We start from the raw sequence: 27,880 nt of genomic DNA, 5'->3' as shown, positions 1-27,880 counted from the left end.
AAGTTTGTCAGGACCTACTGAACAAATATGAGGTTGAAAGCGATTGATTCCTGGATTGCATCTTAATTGGTGACAAGATGTGGTGTCATCACTATGAGCCAGAATCAAAACGGGAATCAGTGGTGTGGCGATGTGCAAATTTCCCCATTGAAGACGTAGTTCAAGCCCTTAGTGGGTAAAGTGATGCACACTGTCTTTCAGAATAATAAAAAAAGATGATTCTCCAGGATCTCCTGGAACCTGGACAAAGCATCAGCTCTGATCAGTACATTGCAATGCTGACTAAATTGAAGGCTCAGACTTCCAGAGTCATGGCAGAGAAGACAGCCTTTCTCTTGCAACACAAAAACACCAGGCCCCATAACAGTTTGATGGCCATGGAACACATTGCCAATCCTGGCAGTACAGTCCTATCACACCCACCGTATAGTCCAGATTTGGCACCTTCTGACTCCATCTATTTGGGCCAATGAAAGATGGACAACATTTTCCTAGCACTGACACAGCAGCTGTGAAATAGTAGGCCACTTCTGCTGGTGCAGATTTTTCACAAACACAGTGTTCAGGCTCTTGTTCATCGCTGGCAAAAATGCACAGCTAATGGTGGTGACTATGTTAAAAATCGTGTTTTGTAGCTGAGAATGTACTCTATTAAATAGTGTGATTGTGCTCTTTGTATCTGTTGTTGTTTTCATGGAAATAAATCGGAGGCATTACTTTCAGAGTGGCATATAAATACATGAAGGGAAGGTGCAAAAGGGATGGAACCAGGCTGTGTCCAGTTGTGCCAACTGACATGGCAAGACAAATGGGTAAAAATCAGAAACACAGGAGGTACCCTCTGAGCACTGGGAAATACTTTTACTATGAGCACAACCAAGCACCAGCACAGGTTGACCAGAGAGGGGATGAAATCTCCAACCTCAGAGATAATCCAAAACTGTCCAGACACAATCCTAGGAAAGTGGCTCTTGGTGACCCTGCTTGAGCCAAGGGCTAGGAGGTGGAAGAGATGGACCACACAGCCTCCAGAGATCCCTTCAACCTTAACCATTCTGTGCTTTACCTTTACTGTAAAAATTACCAAATTCATTCTCTCTTAGCAGTATTGTCAATTGTATCTGTTGTGATTTAAACCCAGTGGGGAGCTAAGCACAACACCTGCTTGTTCACTCTCTTCAGGTGGGATGGGAAGACGATCAGAATAGTAAAATCATGAGAACACATATTCAGCCATGTCCAGGAAAGCAGAGGTTAACACACACGCAGTAGTTTCTGGGGAAGACACATGCCATCAGTCCAAAAGACCCTTCACCTTCCTTCTCCTTTACTCCAGCTTTTATTGCTGGGTATCACGTCATACAGTACGGGATATCCCTTTGGGCCATTTGGGCCAGCTGTTCTGGCTCTGTCCCCTCCCAGTTCTTTGTGCACTCCAAGTCCCATTGCTGGCAGGGCAGCATGAAAAGCTGAAAGTCCTAAAAGCTGATCAGCCTATACAAGCCCTGTGATTAGCCCAAACCAGAAAGAGAATTTTACACTTCTTGCTGGCCTTCATGGGGTTTCTGTTGGCCAAAAAGGTCCCCCTGGATTTAAGCTTTATCATTTGTTGTGTTAAATGCTCCTTTGCATTTAGAACAAATATGAGGAGGATGGTCCATGGAACATTCAAATCCATCCAATATTCCTTCAAACAAAAATGCTGTGGGACAGTGCCAAAATGCTTTCTCTCTTCTCCATTTCTTTATCCACATTGTGTTCTGTGATGGAATGGCTGACTACCAAACTGTCAGAGAATTAACTTTCCCTAGTAAATTCGTGCTAACTGTTCCCAATTACCTTCTCAGCCTTAACATGCTTGGAAATAAACTCTGTGAGGCCATATCCTTGATCTTCCCAGGGACTGAGTTAGAGCTGATCAGCAGGAAATTACCTGGATTCACTTTCTGATCCATCTTAAAGACATGCACAGTATTTAGCATTAGTATTAGTATTCTTCCCCCTAGTAATCAGTGACCTCCATCTACTACAATGAGTTTTCAGACAGACGCTTGGCTCACTAGCATAGCCAACTCTTTCACCACCACTTGGTAATTCCTATCCCATGGACTGGAAAGCTTTCAGCTTCTCTCCGGGTTCATGAACCTACTGCTCCTCCTCTGCTGCCTGGCCCTCTGCTTCCTAAACTGCGCTGATATGCACAGAGGCTTGGGGTCAGGCTTCGCCTGTGTAGACTAAAGCAAGCGTTAAGTACTTCATCTTATTCCATCTCATCCACCAATAGGCTATCTCTTCCATTCAACAATGAGCTAAACACTGTATGTCCTTTGACTGACAGAATCTGTATTTATGCTACTTGCTAGGTTTGAGTTTCAACTGAGCTTTGGCCTTCCTGCCATCACCCCAACAACCTAATGATGCTGACAGATCACCTTTAAAGCCTGTTCCTCTTTATACATTTTGTTAAAAGTAGAACTATACTTCATGCAGCTTTGTGCAAAAATATGAATCATCTTCAATATAGCTCAAAAATGTACATATTCACTTTCAGAAGAATGCTTATCTAAAAAAAAAAAAAATACAGGAGTATAGCACGGCTTCAAAAACTCATTTTCTATAGTGAAAAAGCAATTCTAAACTGAAAAAAAAAAAAAAAAGAAATACAAGAAAACTACGATGAAATACAAGAGAACATTTCATCTCTTAGCTCAGCAATTAACTTTTCTCCATTGCAACTCTTTGTATATGATTCACAGAAAAGAGCTATTGGAAAATACATTCAAGTAGTTTAAGAAATTCCGATGAAAACCTTAATTCTTCCCACAAATCAATGCTCATTTGTTCTTTAAAAAGAGCTATTTTGACTTTCCTTGGACCCTTTCAAAACATGATGATTAAATATTTGTCTCTTTCAGTGCCAAATGTCCATGACATACCACATAATAGATTCCCCCCATTGCTACATAAAAGCAGTCCATTAAATCTACCTGGGAGATCTGTACCAGCTTTGGCTTTGCCCACTGTTGCCCTGAAGACACTCTCACCTACTTTATGTTTCATTCTATGGGAAAAAAAAGTCCAGTGTGCTCATCTATCCTCCTACCAGCCTTCTGCATACCATAGTAAGATGGCAGATGGCACAGAGAAAAGTTATTCCATATGAAATCCGTGTCATATTAAAGAAATACTCATTAGACCTCACCAAGTGGTTTGTGTCAGTAAAGAACCCTGAACTCTATTTTACATACAAGCACACAGTGCCTATGAACATAAGGGAACAGTACCATCTTCATATTTGTTTCTTGAGAATTTCTCTTTGCCTTGACAGGCTGCTGTAAGATTTGTTCTCAGAAGCTTAAAGTATCTCAGGTCTGCACTTACTGAAATATAAACCATTTACTGACTATTATAATGTACGGATTCAGTGAAGCACAGCAACAGTAAAATGAGTTTCCACTCAAAAATATGAGCTCCTGAGAAGAGCAGTGAGTTCTTATGCTTTATCACCTTGATGCAGTAAATCTTTTAAATACATTTTTAGTTATTGCTGGCTTATGGTCTAAATTTGGGAACAATTTGTTGTTTCGGGTTTTTTTTGCTTTCAAATGTCAATACTGCTGAAATTCAGGGGCTGGATTTCAAAATCCTGAAGTATCTTCTGAGCTAAACACTGGGATTTTCTGTCTAATTACAGATTATATCATAATGCCTTTAACCTATCATAACACTGCCAAGACACCTAATTTACAGATTATTTTCCATACACAGTTTACCCAAATATTCCCACTTCTGCAAGCTTCTGAATCATCGGAACCGCAGAAGAAAAATGTACTTAAAATAGCAAGTTCAGACAAACCAATGAAGGGACAAAAGGAGCAATGATTCCACCAACACGGGAAAACATGGAGCAGGCACCCATTCCAACATTCCTAAGAGGAAACAAAAAAAATCATTAATTAGTCACGTTTGCACATGAAAAACTAAAATTTTAAAAGTACAAGAAGATGGAAGTGCAGGAAAGGGTTTTTAAAAAAGACAACAAAAAAGTTTCACTCATGATTCTGGCCATATCAACTGGCAACAAAAAGTGAAATCTAAATGAAAACACCTGAAAAAAAGAATGAAATCATATGCTTTGTATTCTGAGAAAAGCACAAATCCACTGCACGTTCAGAATTCTAACACATGCATACACTTAAGATGACAAAAAAAAAAAAAAAAAAAAAGGTGTGATTTCAGTCATTGCATCTTATCTCTTCCTGAAACTCTGGCTAAATTCCTTTATCCATATTAGCAGATTCACCCAACAGAGGAGAACAGCTTTACAGGATAGTTTCAATGATGTCTAGCCACTAACAGTGATAGCTGGCAAACAAATACATGTATTAAAAATTGCACCTGTATAATAGATGCCTTTATCTACTCATTCACCACAAGCACAGGGAACTTCTGCCTTCGAAGCACCAAGTTACTTTCACAAAGCTTACTGACTGGTTGCATCTTTAACATTGCTTGTTGAGGAAGCACAAATTTCAACAGAATTGTCTGGTTTATAAAGCACTGAGGAACCCACTGATGTTGTTGGTCAGCAATACTACTATTATCCTCGTTAGTGGAGAGAAGGCTGTGAGAACACTAAGTACCCAAAAGGTCTGTTTTATTATTATGGAGAATACAGTTACTCTGAAGAGAACACTGCACATTTGAGGGAGATGGAGGTGAGGATAAGAGAAAAGAAAGTTCAATACATACAAGACCATACAGGTAATCATTGTATGTTAAGTGAAAATCTCAAATGAAATGTAATTATTAGAAAAAGTAAGAGAAGTAAAAGGTGATCAGGGAAAAGAACCAGAAAAATGAAAATCTTAAAATTAACTTGCATTACCTGATCACTGTGGGATAAAGTTCTGACGTGTAGATGTAGACAATGTTAAATGCAGCACTGATTGTCAGTTTTCCCAGCAAAGAAAGTGAGCGACTGTTCACCACTGCAAAAACTCCAGTATCTGATAGAGAAAATGTGTCACTTAGGCTCTTTTGGCACAGCCTTTCACTTGGAGAGATACCTACAAGTTGCATGTGTATTTATACTGACAGCTCATTTGGATAATGGAGATATCCCCAAAAACATCATTTCTTGGAATTACTTCAGAAACACTGGAAAGGAGTGACTGTTGTGATTAAAGTGGAAGTGTAGGACAGAATCCAAAGATGAGTTCAAACCCACATTTTTTCCAACAAGATTTTCTTAAGATCCTAGGGAAATTGCTACTTATGGCTTAGCTTCTGTGACTTTTAAGTACAAGCCTACTGCACTGACAAGCAAAAATTCTTAGGCTTTTGGGTAAGGAGTTTTGCAACTTCTTACTAAGTATTCCAGAAACAAAAGGAAACATTTACCTTTCTTTTTAGGAAGAAACATGACAATAAGACAAGCCAATCCTCCCAGGAACAGAAATGCGCTCAGTGTTCTCTTTCGACCAAACCTGGTGTCCAAAAAAGGATAACCAATGAAGTTTCTACATTCACCTTGTCTCCATTTGCAGAAATATCAAATGCCATCTCCACAAACACCCCCTCTCCCACTGCTTTAAAAATTTTCTGCTGCTCTCAACCAAATGAGCACTGAGAAGTCTTCATGCTGTAGCTCACAATCTCAAGGATTTTTATTTCCTTCCTACTGTGTGCATGTGTGTAAAGCTTCTCAAGAGACTTTAGAAAAGAGATTGGAAAGTGAATTACACACACACAAAAAAAAAAGTAAGACAATGTCTGGAGTACAACAGCTCAGGAAAGGGCTAAGAGTCTGCTCTTACACTTGTGCAGCAGCTGTAAAATTACATCACACAACAGTTTCAGCTGCTGAATTTAGTTGTAGCATCTTTGACCTAACAAAATGGGAGTTACAAGACAGGTGGGAATCATGCCATCTTGTGTCAGGATAGAGTCAGCACAGCTAATCCTACTGACAATCATCTTTATCTTTGAGCCATACAAGAATGAGTTACTGAGCAACAACTTAAACCTTATTAGAGGTGAAGATCTACCAGCAGCACTTCCAAATAAAAAAGCATTTTTCAAGAGAATATAATGAACTGGAAATAGCAAAGCAGAAAGTTCCATACAGTGTCTGTGGGCTAGGAGATACAATTTGAAAAAAATTTGTATTTTATATAAAAAAAAGAAAATGCTAAACACATTAATAGAATTTCATACTTACCATTTTTGGTTAATCAAGTAAATACAGATTGGGTATGCTGGGATTTCTATCAACCCTGATAGGGCTAAATTGGCATAAATGTTTCCACCTAAATCACCCACATTAAGGGTAAGACCGTAATAAACCAAGCTGCACACAAACCTGTAAAAGATAGGGGGGAAAAAAAAAGTAAAATCAGAGCTGGAACTTTGTCAGCCATATCAAAGCATTCATCTGGTACGGTGTAGTATCAATTTGTATATAGTGTTTTAGACAGCAGGCCTTTTTCTACCTTCCTCTAATTTCTACATCCTGATCCAGTTCTATCCATTTCCAGATTCTGGTTTTCATTTCTCTTTTGTGACCCTGAATGAATTCTCTAAAGAGAAAAAAAAGGAACACGTTGCCAATTCATTCTGCAGTAAATCAACAAGGCAATCTCCTAATTCTCATTTACAGAACAGAAAATTGACTGTTCTGCACTAAATATTTGGAAAAGCAACAGAAGTATAGACTTATGCTGACAGCTGAAAAAAAAAAGTCATTTGTTTTTTTCTTAATACCTCTTCCCAAAAACGTGCATTATAAAGGCATCTGGATGAACAGAACAAACCAAAATAAGTACTTTTGGATAATTACATTTCTGCTAGTGACTAAAGGTAGTGTCATAGGTTCCTGCTCCATACTACAGCAACTGCTAGCACTGGCAACCTCAGGTAGCACTTTCTTTTAGGAAATACACATTAGATAAGGTAGGCCACCAACCTACTAACAGGCTCCTAACACACAAAACACAAGAAATAATCCAAATGATTGAAAGTATGGATGCGTAGCACGGAACCAAAGAGGATGACAGCATGACTAATCCCAGCAGCCTTTGAGGGCCAGGAAGGAATATACAGCTCTCAACAGCTCTACGCCTCGAAAAGCACAAGTGAAACACAAAGATAAAAATGTCTCAGAACTAAATTGTAAAAATGGCTTAACTTTAGAAATATACTGAGGAAATACTACAATAGGGACCCCTAAAAATAAAGGTTGAGACAATGTACAACATGCAGGATTAGCCGTTTCTCAGCAGCACACTCCCTCTAAGAATCAAAGCAATACAGCTGGGCCTACGAAGTATTTCAAGTACCAGGTGAACATCATGATTAAGGTGCGTCCCAGGAGAACCCTGTATCGGAAGAGGTCCAAGAAACTGCCAGCTTCTCTGGGGCTCCTCTCAGCAGGGAGTTTTAATGAAAAAGTGTGCTTCTGCTTGCGGTTCTTCTTTGCAATGAGGTAGAGGGCATCTTCTGCTTCACTCAGCCGGCCTTGTGAATATAGCCAGCGGGGGGACTCTGGAATAAACCTGTAACACACATTTTTTTATTTATATATAGAAGTTATATATATTGCAGAGACAGCTTGAGGGCTTTTCTATTCTACAGTGCTGGGCTTGCCTATGGAAATAAGGCTGAAATAGGTTTCAGTATAAGATAATTTCTCAGACAACCCTTCAGGTATACAACGCATTTACTGAAACAAAGTACGTTGGAAATAAAGGGAAAATAATTCATATGCAATTTAGGTAACAAAAAATTGTGTGTACATGTATACACACATATATACACACAACAGTATAAATTACGATATTATTAGGATTCTTCCTAGTGGAATTCAGAATCAAAGACGCTCCACGTTATTAAAAGGAAAATGTTTTACAATGTTTACTAGCTGTCTTCTGTTCCTCACGTTCCAACATTTTCCCTCTTTATAATTAATAATAATTATAGTAATCATTCTTCTAATTCTCTCTTGTAGATAGCAAGGCTGTACAAAAATAATCATGCTCTTGCACTTCACATACAGCATCCACTCAATAGGTCTACAAAATACAGCCTACAAAAGAATTTATTCTCAGATTCCCAGAACTAATTTAAACTTCTGCACAGTCTTAAAAAGGATCTGGCAAAAGGCTGAAGTGACATTTTTTCCTGGAGCAAGTGTTTCTGTGCTTTTAAGAAGAATTCAGAAAATAGTATGTTTCCTTCCCCATAATAAAAAAAGAAATCTGGTAACTTTTCATATAAATAGTCATTTTTAAGTAGTGTAGGTGGGAGGCAGTGTGAAATCTGGGAATGAAAAATTCTTATTTACAGTAAAATGGGCCTCTGAGCACAGCTCTGAAGTCCCAAGCACAAAGTACTTAAAAAAAAAAAAAATTGAACAGGTTATCTGAACATTAAAATAAATTGCAAAAAGCCCTAAATATCACCTTATGAAGTTTTAAAACATCAGAAATGTCAAATATGCCTTTCACCTCATAAACAGCCTTTAACATCTTTCCCTGAGTTATGATGCTTTCTTTGAAAGGCTGTTTTGACTTTAGCAAGAGGGTAGTTACCAAAGTTAAACAGATATAGGAAGGAAAAAGCCTTAAATTGGAACTGCAGCTAAACTTCATTTCTTATCAGTTGCTGATATGAAGAAAGATATGACAGAGGAAGAAAACACTGCACCACTGCACCTCATACCTTTCAGTGCTGAACTCCACAAACAAAGATCCTAGCTACTTTAATAAAGAAGCCTTTTTCCAATTCTTTCCTAATCAAATATTTTGAAAAAAATCAAAGGAAGCTGCCCATTTGCACGTCACCTTTAAGAATGTGCAAACAATTTTGAGGCAGTTCTTTCTACGTAAGCAGAATTAGAAGAGAAATAAGTTATCACAGAAGCACATTTCTGTATCTTTTATGACCTGTTACACAGTATCTTGTAGCATACCAGAGGACAGTTTGAAGAATCCAATACACAACAGTGAAGGAGTAGGATGTATACCACCTCAAGACTAGTCCAATTTTGCAGTACTAACGCATATACAATGCAGCATACACTTGCATTTTCAGATATTGCAGCATATAGTAAGCACATAACACGAGGTGGCCGAAGCTGAAAAAAATATCTTAGTAACAGCACTTCATACCAGCCTAGAGAAGCTCCTTGACCTAATCGTATTTTCTCTCATTACTCATATCTTCCTCGAAGTTCAGTAGTTCAACTACTTACAGAGAGAGAAGAAAGACTACTGTTCCTTCCAGGTTAACCACAACAGCCAGAGTCCTCCAGGAGCGGATGAAGTACCCTAATAAAGCATACTGGGCGATTCCCACAGCAAAGAACAAGCCACCAATAGATCCTGACACACAACAACAACAAAAAAAAAAAGAACAAAAACACCATTATCACTCTATTAAAGAACACTGTTAAATCCTAACACATGGAAATACAGAAAATAATTCTTCATTAAGAACATTTCACTCAGTAGCACAGACAAACACAAAGCTATTTAACCAAAGAGAATTCCATCCTTCACCCACACAGCACAGATGCATTGCACCTAATTACAAACATCAAGACAAGTCCAAAAAGCATCTTCCTACATTCTCTCACCTAAAGCCCTGTATAGAATTAAAGTGTAAATATGTTCCAGTTTACCATGTATAAAAAGTAGTGCAAACAACTGTGTGGTGCTTAACCACCTGCTGGATTAAACCACAACACACAGTCTCAATTCCAGTGGATAGAGCTCAGCTAGCATAAACAGTGGATAAGTTTTAAGCTGCTTAACACCCACAGGGGATTTGTTTCAACTTGAGTACCTTAGTCAGCTTGGGTGATGTAGAAACCTGAATGACCAAGTTACCTACTGTGCTTGCCTAAAATACACATTAAATAAAGCAGGACTCAAAGATTGTGGTTACACAGAAAGCAGAGTTAACTTTGTAAATGCTTATTAGCTTTGGTGTGTCTCGTGCAGTATGTACGACTGAAATCCATAAGTTCTGACAATAAAGACACCAACACTCAACTTTTACCTGCTAATGCCCAGTAGGCAGTACCCACACACTCATTCAGTAGAACAAAGGCCACCAGTGACATCCCACCATTCATCACCCCTACCAAGAATCGAGACACGGCAAAGAATTCATATGAGGGTGACAATCCATTTGCAATGGCAAACAAGATGTCAAGGGCAAAACCTGGAAGTAAGAGGCAAAAGGTTGAACTTCAGGAAAAGGTAGTAAAATAGAAGTGCTTATCACTTATCAATGTCTTTACTTGACATTCACTTGATGCCTTAAGTAATCAAATTCAACAGCTATAAAACATGGCTACATTTCACAGGTATGGGTAGAAATACAAGAACCCAGTCAATACCATAAAAGGAAGACCACAAGGAGTGATTTCTGATACCTGATTTGCAGTACTAAATCCCCAAATTCAATTCATAGAAGACAATTTTTCAGATATTTAAAATTACTTCCTGGCTCCTGTTAAGATGGTTTCATGTTTATGTTCACACAGAAACCCCAGGCTAAGCATACGATCAAATATCTCCCCTCATTTCTGGAAAGTACTCCATATAGATTAGAGAACCTTTATCAGGGGATAATACATGGGAAGTTTGCACTGCATGGCAGATTCATTTTTAATCAGCTTTGAATTAATGAGATTGTTTCTTTGAAGGAAAAAAATGCACAAGTTTTTAGTTCCACATGCTTATCCATCTACAAAAAACAAAAAACCAAAAAAACATACACAAAACACAAAGTTCCAAATGCTTGATTTAGGGAGAGTAAAAACAACAAAAAAAACTTTGTGAATTTTAAAGTGATGATCCCAAATACAAAAAAAAAAAAAAAAAAAAAAATCACGCAGCCAAAAGATAAAAAAAATTTACAGAAGGTTATACGTATAAGAACGTTGCTAATGAATTATTAGGAATATTAATCACTTCTGAGCATGACAACCATCACCAGCACTTGTTTTTTAGCAAATATAGTACAATTCCTAAATTCAGAACATCTCCTTAGCACTCAGGTACGGATTGAATAGTAGAATATTAATTTATTGTCCCCAGAAATACACTGGAAAGACAAATCTGTACTAAGTTGCCAGAAGAACTGGGCTCTTGCAACTCATTTTCAGAGATTCAGCATCTCCACTTCATTCATTTTGATTGTTTACCTGGAAAAAGATCATTACTGTTACCTGTGAGATAGATTTTCTTCCTTCCAAAGCGATCTGAGAGCTGGCCAAAGGAGATTGCTCCAACAAACACACCACTGAAGTAGAAAGAACTGGCAGCACTGACTTTGTATGATGTGTTGCCAATTAAAAACCACTGGATGGAGACAAAAAAGGAGAATTCAACAGAGTCAAAGTGGTTCACCAACAGCTAATAGTTGGAGGGGGTGAAACATACTTTCAGGAAGATAAAACTGCCTAAATCTCGTAAGCATTCCAGTCAGTCTGTCATCACACAGGCACTGAAACAAGTGCTTTCTTCCAGATTCTCTGGAGACATAGTAACCAATTGCACAGCTCCCCAGATCAAGTACAGTCTTTGATTCTGAACTCAAGAATAGATACCTCATGGGATACTGTAATTTTGCAGCCTTTTTCCCCCTCTCTTACTTTTCTTGCCTTTTCTCACATCAAAACTACGAGCTTAAATATATGTAGTCCTACCTCTTGGCATTTATCTGCAGGGTGTGGGAATACTACACGAAATTAAGCATTGTGATTCGTGTCCAGAAATATTTATCTCCTCCTTATGAACAGTTTTGTCACTGTGAAACACTCTGGTAGCTTTTGACAAGTTTTCTGGTATTGCTCATCCTTCTATTTATTTTTACAGTCCTCTTTGTGCAACTCCTAATTCTTCTCTATTCCAAACACACACCTGATCTTCAGATGTTCTTACAGACCTAATGTTGCCTCATAGATCAGCCTGGCAGAGAAAATTCTTTCTCCTACAACACTATACAGTTAAATTATATCACGTTCTCAGTGTTCAAAATTTATTTCCTTTTTTATTCTAAAAGCTTCTAAAAGCTTATATGGCATTCTTTTTATTTTCTGCTTCTCTTTTGTCTTGAAATCATGCTTTCTTTCAGTGATACCAGTTTTTCCTTCCTGGGCAGGTAAGCTGGTGATTATGTCATTATCCCTGTAATAACAATCTAATCCTCTCTTCATAATCTCTTCCCCTACCAAAACCCTATTAGATATCCACTCTAGCCAGGCTTATATTATTTCACATCTCAGCTACGAACTACCTTGCCATGAAAGAGAACCGTGCAATTAAGTCTCACCAAGATTACAGGGCTAACAAAATATAATCATACAGAAGCTCCAGGAAAATAACTTGCTTACTCTCAGTACACGCTTCATCAAATTGTCACTTAAATGATGAAGCTTTTACTGACATGCTCAGCAGCAGGGTGTCAGGACTCTGACAAAATTATCTTCTGAAACTAACCAGGAGACCTCAGATCAGCTTGTCTAGATTTAGAAAAATAATCCACAATAAAGTATATCTCTATAATAATAGCATATGATGAGATTACACTTCACTTGAAACAACATGGACAGTTGTTTTGTAAGAGCTACAAGAATTATTCCCCAATTTTGGTAGAAGTGTTGGAAAAAAAACAACACAACGTGATCTCAGTGATATTAAATTCTCTCTGAATCATTCAGAGATCAAAGCATAATTTGATTGTGGTGAAGTAAAATTTGTTCAGATGTGTTCTGCAGGTTAATCTCAATGACTAAGATGACCTTTAAAGGACTTGAGATTTCTCTTCTACAGAGAGGATATCACACATCTTTTGACATCAGATTTTTCATTGCAAGTTTGCAGTAGTCACATAACTAGTAAATGATACAACAAGGTACACATTAAAAATATCCTCCTGAAATGTTGAAAAAAATTCTCTACATGCCAGTAGAAAGACTGCATAGTGATCAAAAGCCCCAGAATAAGATCAAGTAGTTTTTGAAGAAATGCACTGAGATCTTTATAATTAACCCCATTTTCAAGTGTATGATACATGGAGTTAAAGTTCCGAAACAAGTTTATCTCAGGAAGCAACAGGATTTTTATATATGTGGGCCTTTACTGAAAAGTTCAGACTCTGCTTTGAAATTCTTTAACATACAAGATACCTCGGGATACATTTTTATGTTGTACTTTAAGTTCTTCACCCGCATTTCTTCACCTGTGCAGCTAAGATGCACAAGAATCTTCACAAAATTTACATCCTAAGGCACTGCTTGGCTTCAAAAACATGTCTGACTTGTCAAGATTAAGAAAATAAACAATTACTGGAAAACTGAAAACCAAAAAAGTGAAAAGCTCAGACAAAATTTGAAGAACTGACAGCTGGCTTTAAGTTATGCTCAAAGAAGCCACTGTCCATTAGGATTTTAATTTCAATAGAGGAATAAGCACTCATCCTCTTTATTATCAGAATAAGAAGCAGTACATGTTGTACACAATTGCTTGGTACTGTTCCAATACTGGCAGTTATTAATATGCTCATAACCAATAAAGTTAAGTACTTTATGGAACTAACTCGAACAGCATTAACACATTTGGACAATAGCCACAAACTATCAAGTAATGCTATGTTGTTGAACTCAGCTGTACAGAGCTAAATTCAGACCTTAATCAGATAGGGCTCTTGCACAGAAGAACAACATTCATAGATATTGTAGGCCTTAGCAACAGCAGGTGATGCACATAGCACAGCATGAAAGCTGGAATCATTCCTCTAGAGACAGTGGCCGTACCATGAAAGAGGACAATTATAAAACATAGAGGCCACAGTGACAAAGCTGAAGATTGTTTTGGGATAAAACAGATGAGGTTGCTTCATACATCTTGCTCTCCATTGCCCGTGCCCTCCATGAAGTCGTAAAGAAACAGCAGAAGCTGCTTTCTCTCCAATTCCTTCACTTCTTCCTAATAACAGGATGGATCCACTACATGCATCTGTCTTACCAAGGAAATTGCAGATAGCAGATAGAAAGAGCTTAAGGTATATACAAGATTTTAAACACATTAGTACAATAACATGATCCTAACCCAATGGTGGAACGAGGCTATCTGATCCAATGCCAACCTTCCACATGGAAAAGATGGGCAGTTTTGATGCAGAATATTGTTTGAGATTTGCACTGCAAAGCAAGGCAGTTAGGATAGGAATAGGTTACTTGTTCTCTACCTGGAAGAAGCACCCGCTTCATTTGCTACTCAAAACATGCATTAGTACAGGAGAAAGACTCAGCAGCACCATCAGCTTTCCTCCCCACTCTGTCAATGAGATTTACTGCTCACACACAGGGCGACAAAACCCATTTCAGACTTACCTCAGAGACTATTGATGTGAAGCTGCTGCTGAAGTGTACGTGCTTATGAACTTCGCTGCCATTGGCAGTAAGAAGCCATTCCCCAAAGGCTCTCTGCACACTCGCTGACTGGTTGCTATGGCTCTGGTTAGCAAAGAGCAGTTCCAGATCCCAGTGGTACGGAGGAGTTGCCCCCACCAGTGCAATGAGGATGGCTTCAGTGGCCACATAGAGCTGGAAAGAGAAAGACATCAAAGACGCTAAACATACATGCAAGTAGTGCTTCCCTTACAGCTGGATCAATTCAGCATTTAAATAATCCTATTTTATATTTCCCTTCTGCCACTACAGCAGATTGTATGTTACATACAATCCCCATCTCTTCAACATCACAAAGCAGAGAACTAAAACTTCAGCAAAACAGTTCTTGCATTTCTGACCTGTGGAATATTTGAGAGAAAGGAAGTTCCCCTTCAGTCAGAAACCACCCCCAAATGTCACACACAGCAAGTACAGCACTTGGATACTTAAAGAGTCGTTAATCAAAGAATGGCTTGGAAGGGACCTCAAGGACCATCAAGTTCCAACCCCCCTGCCAAAGGCAGGGTTGCCAGCCCCTGGATCAAGTACTAGATCAGATTGCCCAGGGTCCCCATCCTCCGGGGATGGGACATCCACAACCTCTCTGGGAAGCCTGTTCTAGAACCTCACCTCTCTCAGTAGAAACCTTCCCCCTGACATCTAATATAAATCTTGCTTCGTTTAGTTTAAAATCATTCCCCCTTGTCACATCATTATCTACTCTCCATTTCCCTCACATTCGTAAACTCCCTTTAAATGTTGTGGGGAGACCTCATTTTGGCTTTCCAATCTTTTCCTTTCCAGGCTAAACAAGCCCAGTTCCTTCAGCTCTTTGATCATGTCTGTGGCCCTCCTGTGGGCCACAAAAAGCTTTCCAAAAGCTCCACATTCTTACTGTTAGCAGCCTCCTCCAGATGTGGTCTCACAAAAATAGAGGTGGGGATAATCACCTCACCTGCCCTGCTGGCCACCCCTCTTCTGATGGAATTCAGGATGCCATTGGCCTTCCAAGCTGCAAGCACACACTGCTGGCTCATGTTAAGTTGGGCTTTAACCAGGACCCCTAAGCTCTTCTCAGTAGGACTACTCTCAAGGAGTTCTTCTCCCACTTTGTACACATATCTGCGATTACCTCAACCGAAATGCAAAAGCTTGCACTCTGCTTTGTTGAACCTCGCTAGGTTCACAAGGGCTCACTTTTTGAGTTTATCAAGGCCCCTCTGGATGGCATCCCTTCCTTTTGCTATATCAACCCCACTGCTCAGCTTGGTGTCATCAGCAAATTTACTGAGGGTGCACTCAGTCTGATCATCACTCATTACCAGCCTCTACCTGGACACAGAGCCATTGACCACAACCCATTGACTGTGATCTTCCAAGCAATTCCTTATCAGCTGAATAGTCCACCCTTCAAATCCACATCTTTCTAATTCAGAAATAAGGATGTGGTAGGGGACCATGTCAAAAGCCTTGCAGAAGTTCAGGTAGATGACATCAGTTGCCTTCCTTTGTCCACTGATGCCATCACTCCATCACAGAAAGCCACCAGATTGGTCAGACATGATCTTCCCTTGCTGAAGCCATTCTGGCTGTCGTGGATCACCCACTCATCCCTCATGTACCTTAACATGTTGTCCAGGAGGATGCATTCCATGATCTTCCCAGACACAGAGGTGATGCTCACCAGTCTATAGTTTCCTGGGTTTTTCTTCCTCCTTTCTTGAAAATGGGAGCTATGTTTGTCTTTTTCCAATCCCTGGGGACTTCACCTGACAGTCAAGATTTTTTCAAATATCATGGACAGTAGCTCAGCAATCACAGCAGCCAGCTTCCTTAGGACCCTGGGATGCATACCATTCAGTCCCACAGACTTGTACACATCCAGTTTCACGAGTTGGTTTCAGACTTCCTCTGCCATTACAGTGGGGTGAAGCTTGCTCCTCCAGTTCCCATCTAGAGGTTCAGAGATGTAAGAATACTGGTTGCCAGTGAAGACTGAGGCAAAGAACTCACTCACTCAAAGATCTCAGCCTTCCCCATATCTGTCATAGCCATTTCTCATTTAGCAGAGGAAGTGTGCTCTTTGGCCTATCTCTTCCAACCTACGTACCTAGAGAATCCCTTCTTGTTGTTTTTAACACCTCTCACCAAGTTCAGTTCCACCTGTGCCTTACTTTCCTAATCCCATCTCTACAAGTTCAGACAACATCCCTGTATTCTTCCCAGGTGACACATTGATGCTTTCACTACCTTTACTTGTCTATTTCCTTCAGTTTGACCAGCAGGTCTTTGCCAAGCCATGCTAGTTTCTTGCCTTCCTGGACTCTTTTTTTCCTTATTGAGGGATGAAAGCTCTTTCACTTCCAGAAAGGCATCCTTAAATAGCAGCCAGCTTTGTTCCACTCCTTTGTCTCTCAGGACTTCTTCCCAGGAGGCTTCATCCAACAATTTCTTCAACAGCCTGAGGTTCAGGATCCTGACTCCACTCTTTGCCAGGCCTGCATTCCCCGAGATCACAAACTCAACCAGGTCATGGTCTCTGCAGACCAGGCTGCTTCTGATCTTAATATCTTTAATAACCTCCTCTACATTGGCAAGCACCAGGTCTGCAATGCTTCACCTCCAGTTGGTTTGCCCAATACTTGAACCAGAAAGTTATTGTCAGTGGACTCCAGGAGTCTCCTGAATCACTTAAAGCTCACTGCGCTGCCTTCTCAGCAGATATCCAATTATCAGATTAATGCCCAAAAAGTCTTTAATGCAAGTACGTTGCACTGTTTTATTCTCCCCTTTTTACCTGTGTTATCCATTCCTTTAATTTGATGTTTAGAATACATCTCAATTTCATATTCCCACTTACACCAATTTTTTTCTGTTAACCTGTTTTACTCTTAAAAAGAGACAGAGTCACATGTGAATATACAGATACTTTTAATATTTATACACCCACTCAAGGCCTACATACAGTAACTAATAGCTGGTTTTGTTTAAGGAGAAGAATAAATAAAAGCACTGGAATGCCAGATGGTTCAAACATGGCACAGAGCAGGGCAGTTGGTGCGTACCCAGAAGAACAGCTACCGGTTGTTGCTTTAACAATCTCCAGACCATTACAACTTCATCTTAAAATCCAATGTTTAATCCTCTCTGAACACAGGTAACACAACTCAGGAGCTCTGACACAACAGGACCCTGTTGCTTTTCCTGCCAATTACTTTTTCCATGAAGAAAACCTGTCATGGTACTCCATTCCACAAACTTTCTTTCAACCATCTCCTTCTTGAACAGGCCTTGCTCTGTTCCAAGCACATCCTTGGTATGTTCCTGGAAAGAGCATCCCCCTTGGGAACGCAGTCTCCCACAAGGATGCTGTACAAGTAATATGCAGAATGTGGATAGGCACAAAAAATAGCCAAGAACTCCTGAATTTTGATGTAAGCAACAACAGGTGATCCTATTCTGCTCTATACTGAGAAACAGCTGGAGTCAAACCCCAGTCTGAACCAGAATTATTACTGTATTAATAAAGACACCCCTGAGTTATTACATCTAGAAAAAAAAAAAAAAGACCTGTTAAATTACATCAAGATAAAGAACAACTTCTAGGCAGATAACCATAAGAAGTGAAAGACCTCACCCAAGAAACAGGGCAGTGAGTAAGATTAGATGAGGAAGGGGTCATGAAAAAGCTGTGTGAACATTTTGTTAGGGACATGTGGACACAGTACCCTCAATCCCTCAGGAACAGTCTGAAATCAGTGAAAACTGAGAATTATAGGTCACCGTCTCTGGTACATCCTTGTGCTTTGCCTCACACAGGCAGTACCAGGTCAGGACTAAGCAATAACATCCTTGGTCTTGTGAAATGATAAACATTTTTGAAGTAGCTCAGGAAATGAAATCCTCAAGGCATGTGGCTTAGGGAATGAAAGCAGGATGCTCTTCATTCTTTGCTCCAGGTGAAGCTCAACCCAACTACAAAACATGAAATTGAAAAATAAATGATCGCAGGCATGCTAAGAAATACAACAAGTATTTTTTAAATAAAAAAATTCAGCCATAAGCAAGCAAGGAGAGAACAGAAACACTTCCAATTAATATGCCAAATCAGAAAAACAGACAAAGATGATGACACGCTGAGTACAGAAAAATAGCATTTGATAAGACGTATGTCAAAGTCACTGCTGTGACAAGACTTTTTCCAAGTAATCATTTGCCTTTTACTTTGGCTAACAGGTGTAGTTAATCCTCTTAATCTTGTTGCAACGCAAACAAAAAAGGTTTGGTTTTTTTTTTTTTTTTTTTAATCTAAATAGAAGTGAATGAAATTATAAACAGGAAGGGGATGTAAACAGGAGGGGAACGGCTGTTTACAAGGGTGGATAGCGATAGGACAAGGGGAATGGTTTTAAACTGAGACAAGGGAGGTTTAGGTTAGAGATTAGGAGGAAGTTTTTCACACAGAGGTGGTGACACACTGGAACAGGTTGCCCAAGGAGGCTGTGGATGCCCCATCCCTGGAAGCATTCAAGGCCAGGCTGGATGTGGCTCTGGGCAGCCTGGTCTGCTGGTTGGCGACCCTGCACACAGCAGGGGGGTTGAAACCAGATGATCGCAGTGGTCCTTTTCAATCCAGGCCATTCTATGATTCTATGAAATTTCTTGACCAGCTTTCTCAATATTCATGACTTCCAAGAAAAAAAAAAAAAAAAAAAAAAAAAACCAAAAAATCTAATCTAACTAGAGGGAAGAAATTTTAAATCGTTTCACTCATGTGAACCAACACACACAAAATCATGTAAGAAACCTTTTAAACTTAATTCATCCACTTCGAAGTACAAACGAAAGAGAAAAAAAAGCAAGTCTTATTCTATTAAGAAGTGCTTTCAAACTTTTTAGCAGCTTATCAGCAGTTCACAACCAGGCTAGTCACTCTAGACAAATCCCAGCTGAAGCATTCACTGCTAAACAAAATTGAGTCAACCACTAGTTTCTGACCTTTCAGACACAGAAACATGAAAACTGCATCTTCAACAAAAGACAACAAATGACCTTGGTAAAAGCCCATGACAAAGAGAGAGCTGCATTTTCAGCTTAGAGTCATTTCTCCCAGCCACAGTACAAGCAGATGAAATGCTAGAGGCCACCTTATTTTTGCAAGTCTGATGAACTCATCTGCTTTGAGTTATTCCAAAAGGGCAATCTGCCTATTAAGTAACATGATTTCAATCCCTATTTTTTTCCCCAAACAACTGCGTGCATTTGTCTGCAGAAGGGCCCTGAAAGCATCTTCTTGTTGCAAAGTTATTTTCTGATGTTCACAAAATGTTCTTTGATGAAAGTAGTGCTCCCTTCTTGGGAGCACAGTGGGAGAAAACCCCACATACTAAAAGAAGAGGCTATGTTGCACCTAGAGAGTCAAAAACAGCCAGGTATCTGAAAACAGAGTAATCTCTCAGACACTTGATAAACCAATCCCACTCTGAAAGCAAATACTCCTCAAGAATACTGTAACTGTTGTTGGCTATTACATGTGCAATCACAGTAAGAAGGAAGCCTGGAAACTAGAAGTGCATGAAAGATGTTGTAACTAACCTAGCCATAACAAAAACTGAAAATATTCAGTAACTTCTTTAAACAGGACGAGTAGAAATAAGATAACGAGCTTTCTGCTAGTCTACCATCAGTCTTCTATTGAGGCAAAATCCCTCCAGACAATTATCTGTAAGATTTACTCAGGAAAATATGAAACAACTTACCGGATTTGAAAGACATCCATAGGACTCTCCAACTTAGCCACACCACTCCCTTGAATAAACTGACATCTATAAAGAAAGTACACCACCCTGAAGAGACACATAGTCTTGCTGCTCCGTAAAACATCAAGCTCAGTGACATACATTGACCAAGTTCGCTGTACGTCTGAGTATCACAGCAGTTGACTGCATGCTGGTAAACTAAAAACATGTGGCCAGAACTGCTTCCATTCCACAGCATGCTGGACTATGTACACAAAGGCATAAATAGCTATCAAGCACAGGCTCATGTGCTGCAGCTCAGATGGCTGGGATGGGACTTCTCACCGCTCTGATAAGATCCCCACAATGCAGAGAAAACAGAGCAAGCCTTGTGTCATAGGTTGACAGCCCTCTAAATATGAAGGAGGAAATTGCAAAATGTGATACCCTAATGTTATTTTTCCACCTTTAAAAACCAGAAGGCAGAAAGCAAGCTTAAGTGCCTTACTGAAATATCCAGATGTAAACCTGTGGTTCTTCTCTGCTAAATACTCACACACTGAAGTTTGAGAACCAAGCTAATAAACAAGAACTTGCATTTAAATAAGCATTTAACTCAGCAACTCTTCTCAGCTTTCTTTGCCCAGGTTATTAAATCTTCATTTTATCCTGCAAGGCAAATTCTAGACCTTCCTCCCTTCCCTCCCCCCCTCCATGATCACCAGGATTAGGAAAACAATGAAACAAATACAGTGCTTACTCAGGTTAAATATTGATAACAGCAGAACTGACTTCCCTCCACATCTAGCCAGAGATTATGTTATAAACAGACAAAACACAGAAAACATGCTATTGTTCCAATGCACCTCCAGTCTACTGAGATGGTACTTGCAAAGAGCAAGACATACACACAGACCAACACATTGCCCTTAAACCCAAGTACTTAACTTCAGGCCATTCTATGATTCTGTGATTCTTTAAACCAAAGAAAAAAAACATCTGAGTGCACAGAAATTTGGTTCTCTTGATGTCACCCAAATAATCACTGCAAACTGGAAACAATTATTCTGAATCCAATTACAGAATCACAGAAACACCACGGGTGGAAAAAACCTACAAGATCACCCAGTCCAACCATCCACCGATCACCAATAGCTCCCACTAAACCATGACCCTCAACACAACGTCCAAACATTCCTTGAATACCTCCAGGCTCGGTGACTCCACCACCTCTCTGGGCAGCCCATTCCAGTGCCTGACCACTCTTTCAGAAAAGTAGTATTTCCTAACGTCCAGCCTAAATCTCCCCTGGTGCAGCTTGAAGCCATTTGTTCTAGTTCTATCACCAATTATACGAGAGAAGAGGCCGACCCCCAGCTCACTACAACCTCCCTCCAGGTAGTTATAGAGAGCAGTGAGGTCCCCCCGAGCCTCCTCTTTTTCAGACTGAACAATCCCAGCTCCTTCAGCCACTCCTCATAAGCCCTGTGCTCCAGACCCCTCACCAGCTTTGTTGCCCTTCTTTGAACCTGCTTCAAGGCCTCAATGTCTTTCTTGCAGTGAGGGGCTCAAAAATGGACACAGTACTCAAGGTAAATTAGAATCACAGAATCATTGAAATGTATTTACACACTAACCGGTAAAATCATTTGCCAGAAAAGGAAACCAAACTATCTGAAGTGGAGGGAATGTCACTGAGGAGAGCAATGACGACATGGCTTACTAGTGGAAAAACACAGCAAGTTTACTGCCTACAAAACACAGGAAGATTAGAGAGTGTATGTACACAAGGGCAGGGAAGAAGGAAAGGGAGTAGTGTGTCATAAAGTAAATATCTGTTTTCCATCATCTTTGGCATCCAGTACAATTATGTCCAACTTCCCAGCTCATCTTCCAAAGGCATTCGGAGGACAGACTAGCAAGACCGACAGTTTCAGCAGAATTTACCATGTTGAAAGCCATCTTGATTAACAGCAGAAGAGAGGACTGCTTCAGCTCCCACCATAGGCAATAACCATCCAACTGCACAAAATATTTGATGTAACAATAAATGTTAATAACACAAAAACCAGCTCCCTGTATGTTTTAGCCATACAACACAGAAAGATACCAGGCACCATTCACCCAGTGCCTCCCAGTTACTTTTTGTTTCCCAAAAGTTTGTTTTTGTTTCCAGTCGTTAACAAGATATCCCAAAAGCAAACTATTTGACAATAGCTAGAGCAAACTGCTGCAGAACAAGTTCCTTCTGACAGCTTTATTCCTTCCACAGCACAATTATTTCTCCCATCATCTTTGCTCTTTGAGAAAAAAAAAAAAAAAAAAAAAAAAAAAAAAAAAAAATCACATCACCCCCACTGGGAACATTATCACATAGAAGCATGCTCTCTATAATTGGGGTGCTGGTAAAAAAAATAAGGAAGTGATGGCAGGTGGAACGTTACTGGACTTGTAGATGTAGCCTTTGTCTTGAAGGAGGGTAGCCTTCAATTATTTAAAAAGGTTTTTGTTGCTCTGTTTGTTTTGTTTTTAAATCTGCTTGGTTTCCTCTATTGCTGTGCATTCAGGATATCCACTTCTGGGTGCTTCTCCCCATACTCACACTTCCTGCCACATTCATCAACAAGAACTCTTGGTCCTTCAACAGCACGTTGATCAGGCATCTTCTGGAACTGAACTGCACAGAAACTGAAGCCAGCCTTGCAAATTAGGTTGCAAAAGCTGATCAGATGTGTTTATATTGAGACATACACAGAACATGTTGTTTCAGCAGCAATCATAAAAAGAGCAACAAAACCTGGGAATTGTGGGATGACATGTAGAACCACCTAAAAATATAAACTCGACTACATGTGTTTTGTGGTTAAGATCTAACTGTGCATATAAGCATATGTCTAAAGCTTAGGATAACAGTGGTTTGGATTGAGACGACTTGAGTGAAGGTAGAGATGCTGGCAGCTGGTAAGGTGCTCGTGTCTCCTTCCTTACACTTCAGATTTGTTCTGTACTTTCCATTCAAATAAAATCCTAACAGAATACCTCATCAAGTGCAGAGTAAACTGTACTCATCTATGATCAGGTGAACATAGCTCAAGAAAACAGCATATTTAACTATAATACAAGCATTGAAAAGATTCATAGACAAGATTTCACTGTCATCACTACAACTGCAGAATGATGTCCCACACCATTCAGGAAGCAGAACAAGGAGAATAGGGAATATTATACCAAAGCACACAGTTAAGCATTGCTATGTATGAAATCACATCTGTATCCTACTGAAGCCAGACACCACTTCACACTGAATTACTCCTCAAGGTCTGGGGAGAACTTACTTGGATAAAAAGTTTAAGTAAGCTACCTGCTTTCCTTCAGAAAGCTTGTGCAGGTGGGCTCGTTAAAGAGCAGCGTTCTGCATCATGATATTCTGATGATGGAGGACATTAGCTTGCTGCCAGCCACAAAGGGATTAGCAGCACCTCTCAGTAGGGCTGCAACTGCATCAAGAGTGTCTTTGTCTGTAGTTAAAGCATTTTTCCAATAACCTTGATTATACTATCTTTACTATCTTCCCTTCAGTTAGTGATAATTCCAAGCTAGAAGGAAACACCCTGGTTAATTGTTCATGCTACCACCCAATGAGCACGTCACCCAACTTCAGGCAAAGATTCTTTCAGCCCTGCAGACAATACCTCCCTTTTAAACTCTAAAAGGCTTGAAGTATCCTTTTTAAAAGCACCATAGTAGCTACATGCTCCCATTCTCGGGTTCCTTTGACAGGTTCTGTTTGGAACTGACCAGTCTTTCACGTTCATTGGTCAACATAAATCTCCTTCAACTGTCTATATTAAGACACAAGAGCAAAAAAACATTTTTTGTATGCTCTTAAGCATCTGATCAAGACGTGAGATTGCTCAGTGTTGCCACATTAAATAACAGCACAAGGCAACTATTTAATAACACACTTTCTCCAAAAGGTAGCGAGTGCTTTTCTAGAAATCAATAGGTGTCAAACAGCTACTTTCAGTTCTAAGTAAAGTTATAAGTATACTAAGAGTTATCAGCTCACCTTATTCCTCTCTAACTCTTGAATATACATTGGAAATGCAAGATTAATGCAACCTACAATTCATGAAACTAGCCTAACCCCATACCCTTCAGTTAAATATGAGTTTCAGGTAAGTCCATAGAAATTAGAACCAAATGTTTCTCTGCTTTAGCTATCATTGCGCTACTATAAAGACAGCACCCAGTTCTGCAGAACATGCCCTAAAATCTTCCAAAGCCGTTAGATTGGCAGTGAATAAGCGAAGCATAGTTGAATAGAGTAACAGCTCCAACAAGTTAATGGATAACCACAGCAGGTAACACAGGAACAAAACTAAGTGAAAACAAATACCCTGCAAAGTTGAAAAAGAGAGACGTACCAGTGTAATCCTTAGGCTGATGACATACAGTCTTCCAACTACCAGCAACCTGAAGGATTTTCCTTCCCCCCACCCCCACCAGTATCATTAAGCTTGTCCCACAGGTCTGGGACCAGTTCAAGCCCACACGAGAACTGACTGCCACACAGAAAGTTTCACACAAACAGACTTGTGCATTTGGTAGAGCTTATCTCAGAGAAATTCTGTGAGCTAAACTGTTTGTAATTAGAATTTAGAGAGCAGACAAGAAGATTTTATTTTGGCACATCAGTAAGGAATGTGGGAAAAGCAGCTTAACATATGAGAACAAAACCACTGTAACGAGGGAAAACAACTACAAAGAGGTACAAAAGTCAATAGATCAGAAAGATCCAGAGAGGAAAACAAAGCACAAAATCTACAAGGAAAAGCAAAACTCTGCAAGGAATCTTATGGGGTAGAAAACACAGAGTTTGAACTCTGTATACTTGTATCAGATGAAGAAACTTGACAGATCAGATGAACGTAGAAACAGTTTTGAAACAAATGTGTCAGTGTGAAAACACAAAGCCAGCTGAGGGAGCAAGGCACAGGGAAGTGAGCAATAAATTAGAACAGTCAGTCCTTAGCAGACTGACAGACTAAGAGGAGTTCTTTCGTAGCCAGATGCTGCATCTAATCCACTGAAGGAGACCATGATTACCTAAATCCATGTCACACGAGCCAAATACATTACACCTTCGTGTGCATCCTCCAGAGTGTGACAATAAACCAGACAAAAGAGTAACACTAGTCATGGCAATGAACTTCAGCTTGATTCTAGCACATCCCAATGACACACCATGTACTCTGGCACCAACAAAGGAACATAGAAAGCAATCAGCCACCCAACCAGGAACTAGTTGTATAAAACTGACTCATAGGCTGAAAGACAAAAACCTCCATCTGTAATATTTTCTACACTTCACATCTGTACAGGCACAGGAATTTATATCAGGATTATTCACGTGGGTAAAGTTCAGGAATTAAAGATAACACAAGAGGAAAACAGACCTGTACACCTGTTCCATTTCTATCTTACAACTATCCTAAATATATCATGTGATTTGTAAAGATACATGCTACTTCTGACTGGAGAAATAAGTTAAGCTGTCACAAAGCAAATGAACAAGAAACAGCATTACAGAACAGTTGAGCCACACTGCCTAAAACTTTGGGGATAAAGAGCACTTGCCATTGGTTGCAAAACATGACCAGCACTGGAAGAAATAGCTAATAACTCCTTACTCCCTAACCTTCAGTGAGCACACAAGTTGTCTGGATGGCCAGTACAACAAGCTCTAATTAATGCTTAACTTTAAAAGATCAATCAGATAAAGAACAGATGGTGGAGGAAAATGAATGGGGATAAACAGTACAAGGAAATAGAAACATACGAGGTCTTTGCCATTCAACATCTCAGCTTCGCAAGCACATACAGAATCCCCAGCTGACAGAACTGAGCATCTGAACTTTGCTGGTTATCTGACAGAGTTTCTTACTACCTCCATCAATCCCTTAGCTGGCAGAAGACATCTGCAGTCTCACTGCTTATGACTGGAAGTTCCAGGTGACCGTAAGATACAGTCAGTAGAGGGAGGGATGCTGTTAAGTGCCCCACTTCCGCAAAGCAAGTACACTTCTATATTGGCTGTATTCCAAAATTAATAAGTCTAGATGAAGTCACCACAATCGCAGGTTTGATAAGTTAAAATTGAGTAAATCAACTTGCGTCAGATTTCAGCTGTACCTTATGCCTAGGCCACACTATGAAGATGGCCATTCTCCTCACACCTACTTCATAGAGTCATTAAGATCGGGAAAGACCTTTAAGATCAACTAGTCCAACCGTGCCCACTAAACTGTGTCCCTCAGTGCCTCATCTACACGGTTCTCGAACACCTCTAAGACGGTGACTGCACCACCTCTCAGGGCAGCTGTGGCACTGCCTCACCACTCCTCCTGAGCAGGCATTTTTCCTAATATCCGACCTGAAGTCGTGCCGGATCCCCTGCACAATCTCCAGCACCTGCCCTTCATCTGACTATGCGCTCTATCACGGCGCACGGAAGGACACGAGCCGGGACTCCTGAAGGCAAGACGCAACACCAGCCTCGCGCCCCAAGCTCACCCTGCAGCAGCTCCAGCCCTGCCGTTGCCCAGCGGTCACCCCAGCGCCAGGAGGACGGCACAGGTCGCCGCCTGCACCTCGAGCGCTCAGCACCCGGCTGCAGCCCACACGCGAGCACCCCTCACCTGGAGGAGCACGGCCAGCAGGACGCACAGATACACCTGGTAGGGTCCCATCTGCCCCACCAGCGGGAACGCCTCCTCCACCTCCATCCCGCCGCGTCGCGCATCCCCGGCCCGGGGCGGGCGGCGGGCAGCGGAGCGCCGAGCGGGCCCTCAACCCGCAGGAAAGGGCGGGAGGCGCGAGGCGGCGCTCACGCGCAGCCGCCGCCCGCGAGGGAAGCGGAAAGGCAGCGGTCCCCCGAACGCCGTTCAGAGCTATGAGCGCATGCGCGCGGGAGGAGTTCCAGTAGGGGGTGGGAGGGAAGGGAAGGGAGGCTCGCCTACTCCTCGGGCTGCCATTGGCTGCCGCTGAGGAAAGGGGTGGGAGCGAGTGAGGCCGAGCGTGGGGGCGTGTGAGGGGGAATGTGGGATAGGTGGTGCGTGTGTGTGCGTCGGGTGCGTGAGCGGTCTGCCGGGTGTCTGTGGGGTGCTGTGAGGGATGTGTGAGCGGACACTGCGGTTGTGTGATGGGGTCTGCGGTATGCCTGTGAGGGGAGAGTGAGGGAGGCGGTTGCTTGCAGCAAGCGGACTGAGAAGCTGTACCTATACAGAGCACTCTGCTTAAAGCCTGTCAATTCACGCACAACGCCTGTGTCCTGACATACCTAGTGGCCTTCCATGATGCTGCCCTTCTTCTGTCCAAAGAAAGGCAACAAGGCTTGTGAAGGACTTGGAGAATGTGCCCTACGAGGAACGATTAAAGGAACTGAGGCTGTTCAGTCTGGAGAAAAGAAGGCTGTGGGAGACATTATTGCTCTCTTCAAATACCTGACAGGTGATTGCAGCAAGAGCAGGGCTGGCCTCTTCTCACTGGTGGCAGTGACAGGACGAGAGGGAATGGCCTCAAGTTGCACCAGGGAAGGCTTAGGTTGGATATCAGGAAATAATTCTTTACAGAAAGGGTTGTTAAGCACTGGAATAGGCTCCACAGGGAGGTG

General features: G+C 40.8%; 1 protein-coding gene across 1 annotated transcript in view; it reads right to left on the bottom strand.

Annotated features, from left to right (window-relative positions):
* The window catches only part of SLC22A15 (solute carrier family 22 member 15), a gene marked incomplete at both ends in the record, with an annotated part of 30,966 nt that extends 3,973 nt beyond the window's left edge, over positions 1 to 26,993 (bottom strand). Inside the window, 10 exons of the mRNA XM_079549207.1 lie at positions 3,857 to 3,929; positions 4,889 to 5,009; positions 5,404 to 5,489; positions 6,224 to 6,364; positions 7,341 to 7,556; positions 9,254 to 9,383; positions 10,063 to 10,227; positions 11,240 to 11,372; positions 14,408 to 14,620; positions 26,907 to 26,993. Coding sequence (XP_079405333.1) covers positions 3,857 to 3,929; positions 4,889 to 5,009; positions 5,404 to 5,489; positions 6,224 to 6,364; positions 7,341 to 7,556; positions 9,254 to 9,383; positions 10,063 to 10,227; positions 11,240 to 11,372; positions 14,408 to 14,620; positions 26,907 to 26,993 — 1,365 coding nt within the window. The remainder of the gene's footprint in view (positions 1 to 3,856; positions 3,930 to 4,888; positions 5,010 to 5,403; positions 5,490 to 6,223; positions 6,365 to 7,340; positions 7,557 to 9,253; positions 9,384 to 10,062; positions 10,228 to 11,239; positions 11,373 to 14,407; positions 14,621 to 26,906) is intronic.
* Between the last annotated feature and the right edge of the window lie 887 nt (positions 26,994 to 27,880).

Source organism: Tetrao urogallus, assembly GCF_951394365.1.
Source record: "Tetrao urogallus genome assembly, chromosome: 1".
Lineage (NCBI taxonomy): Eukaryota > Metazoa > Chordata > Aves > Galliformes > Phasianidae > Tetrao > Tetrao urogallus.
Note: the sequence above shows the minus strand (reverse complement) of the source record. Positions and strands in the feature narration are given on the sequence as shown.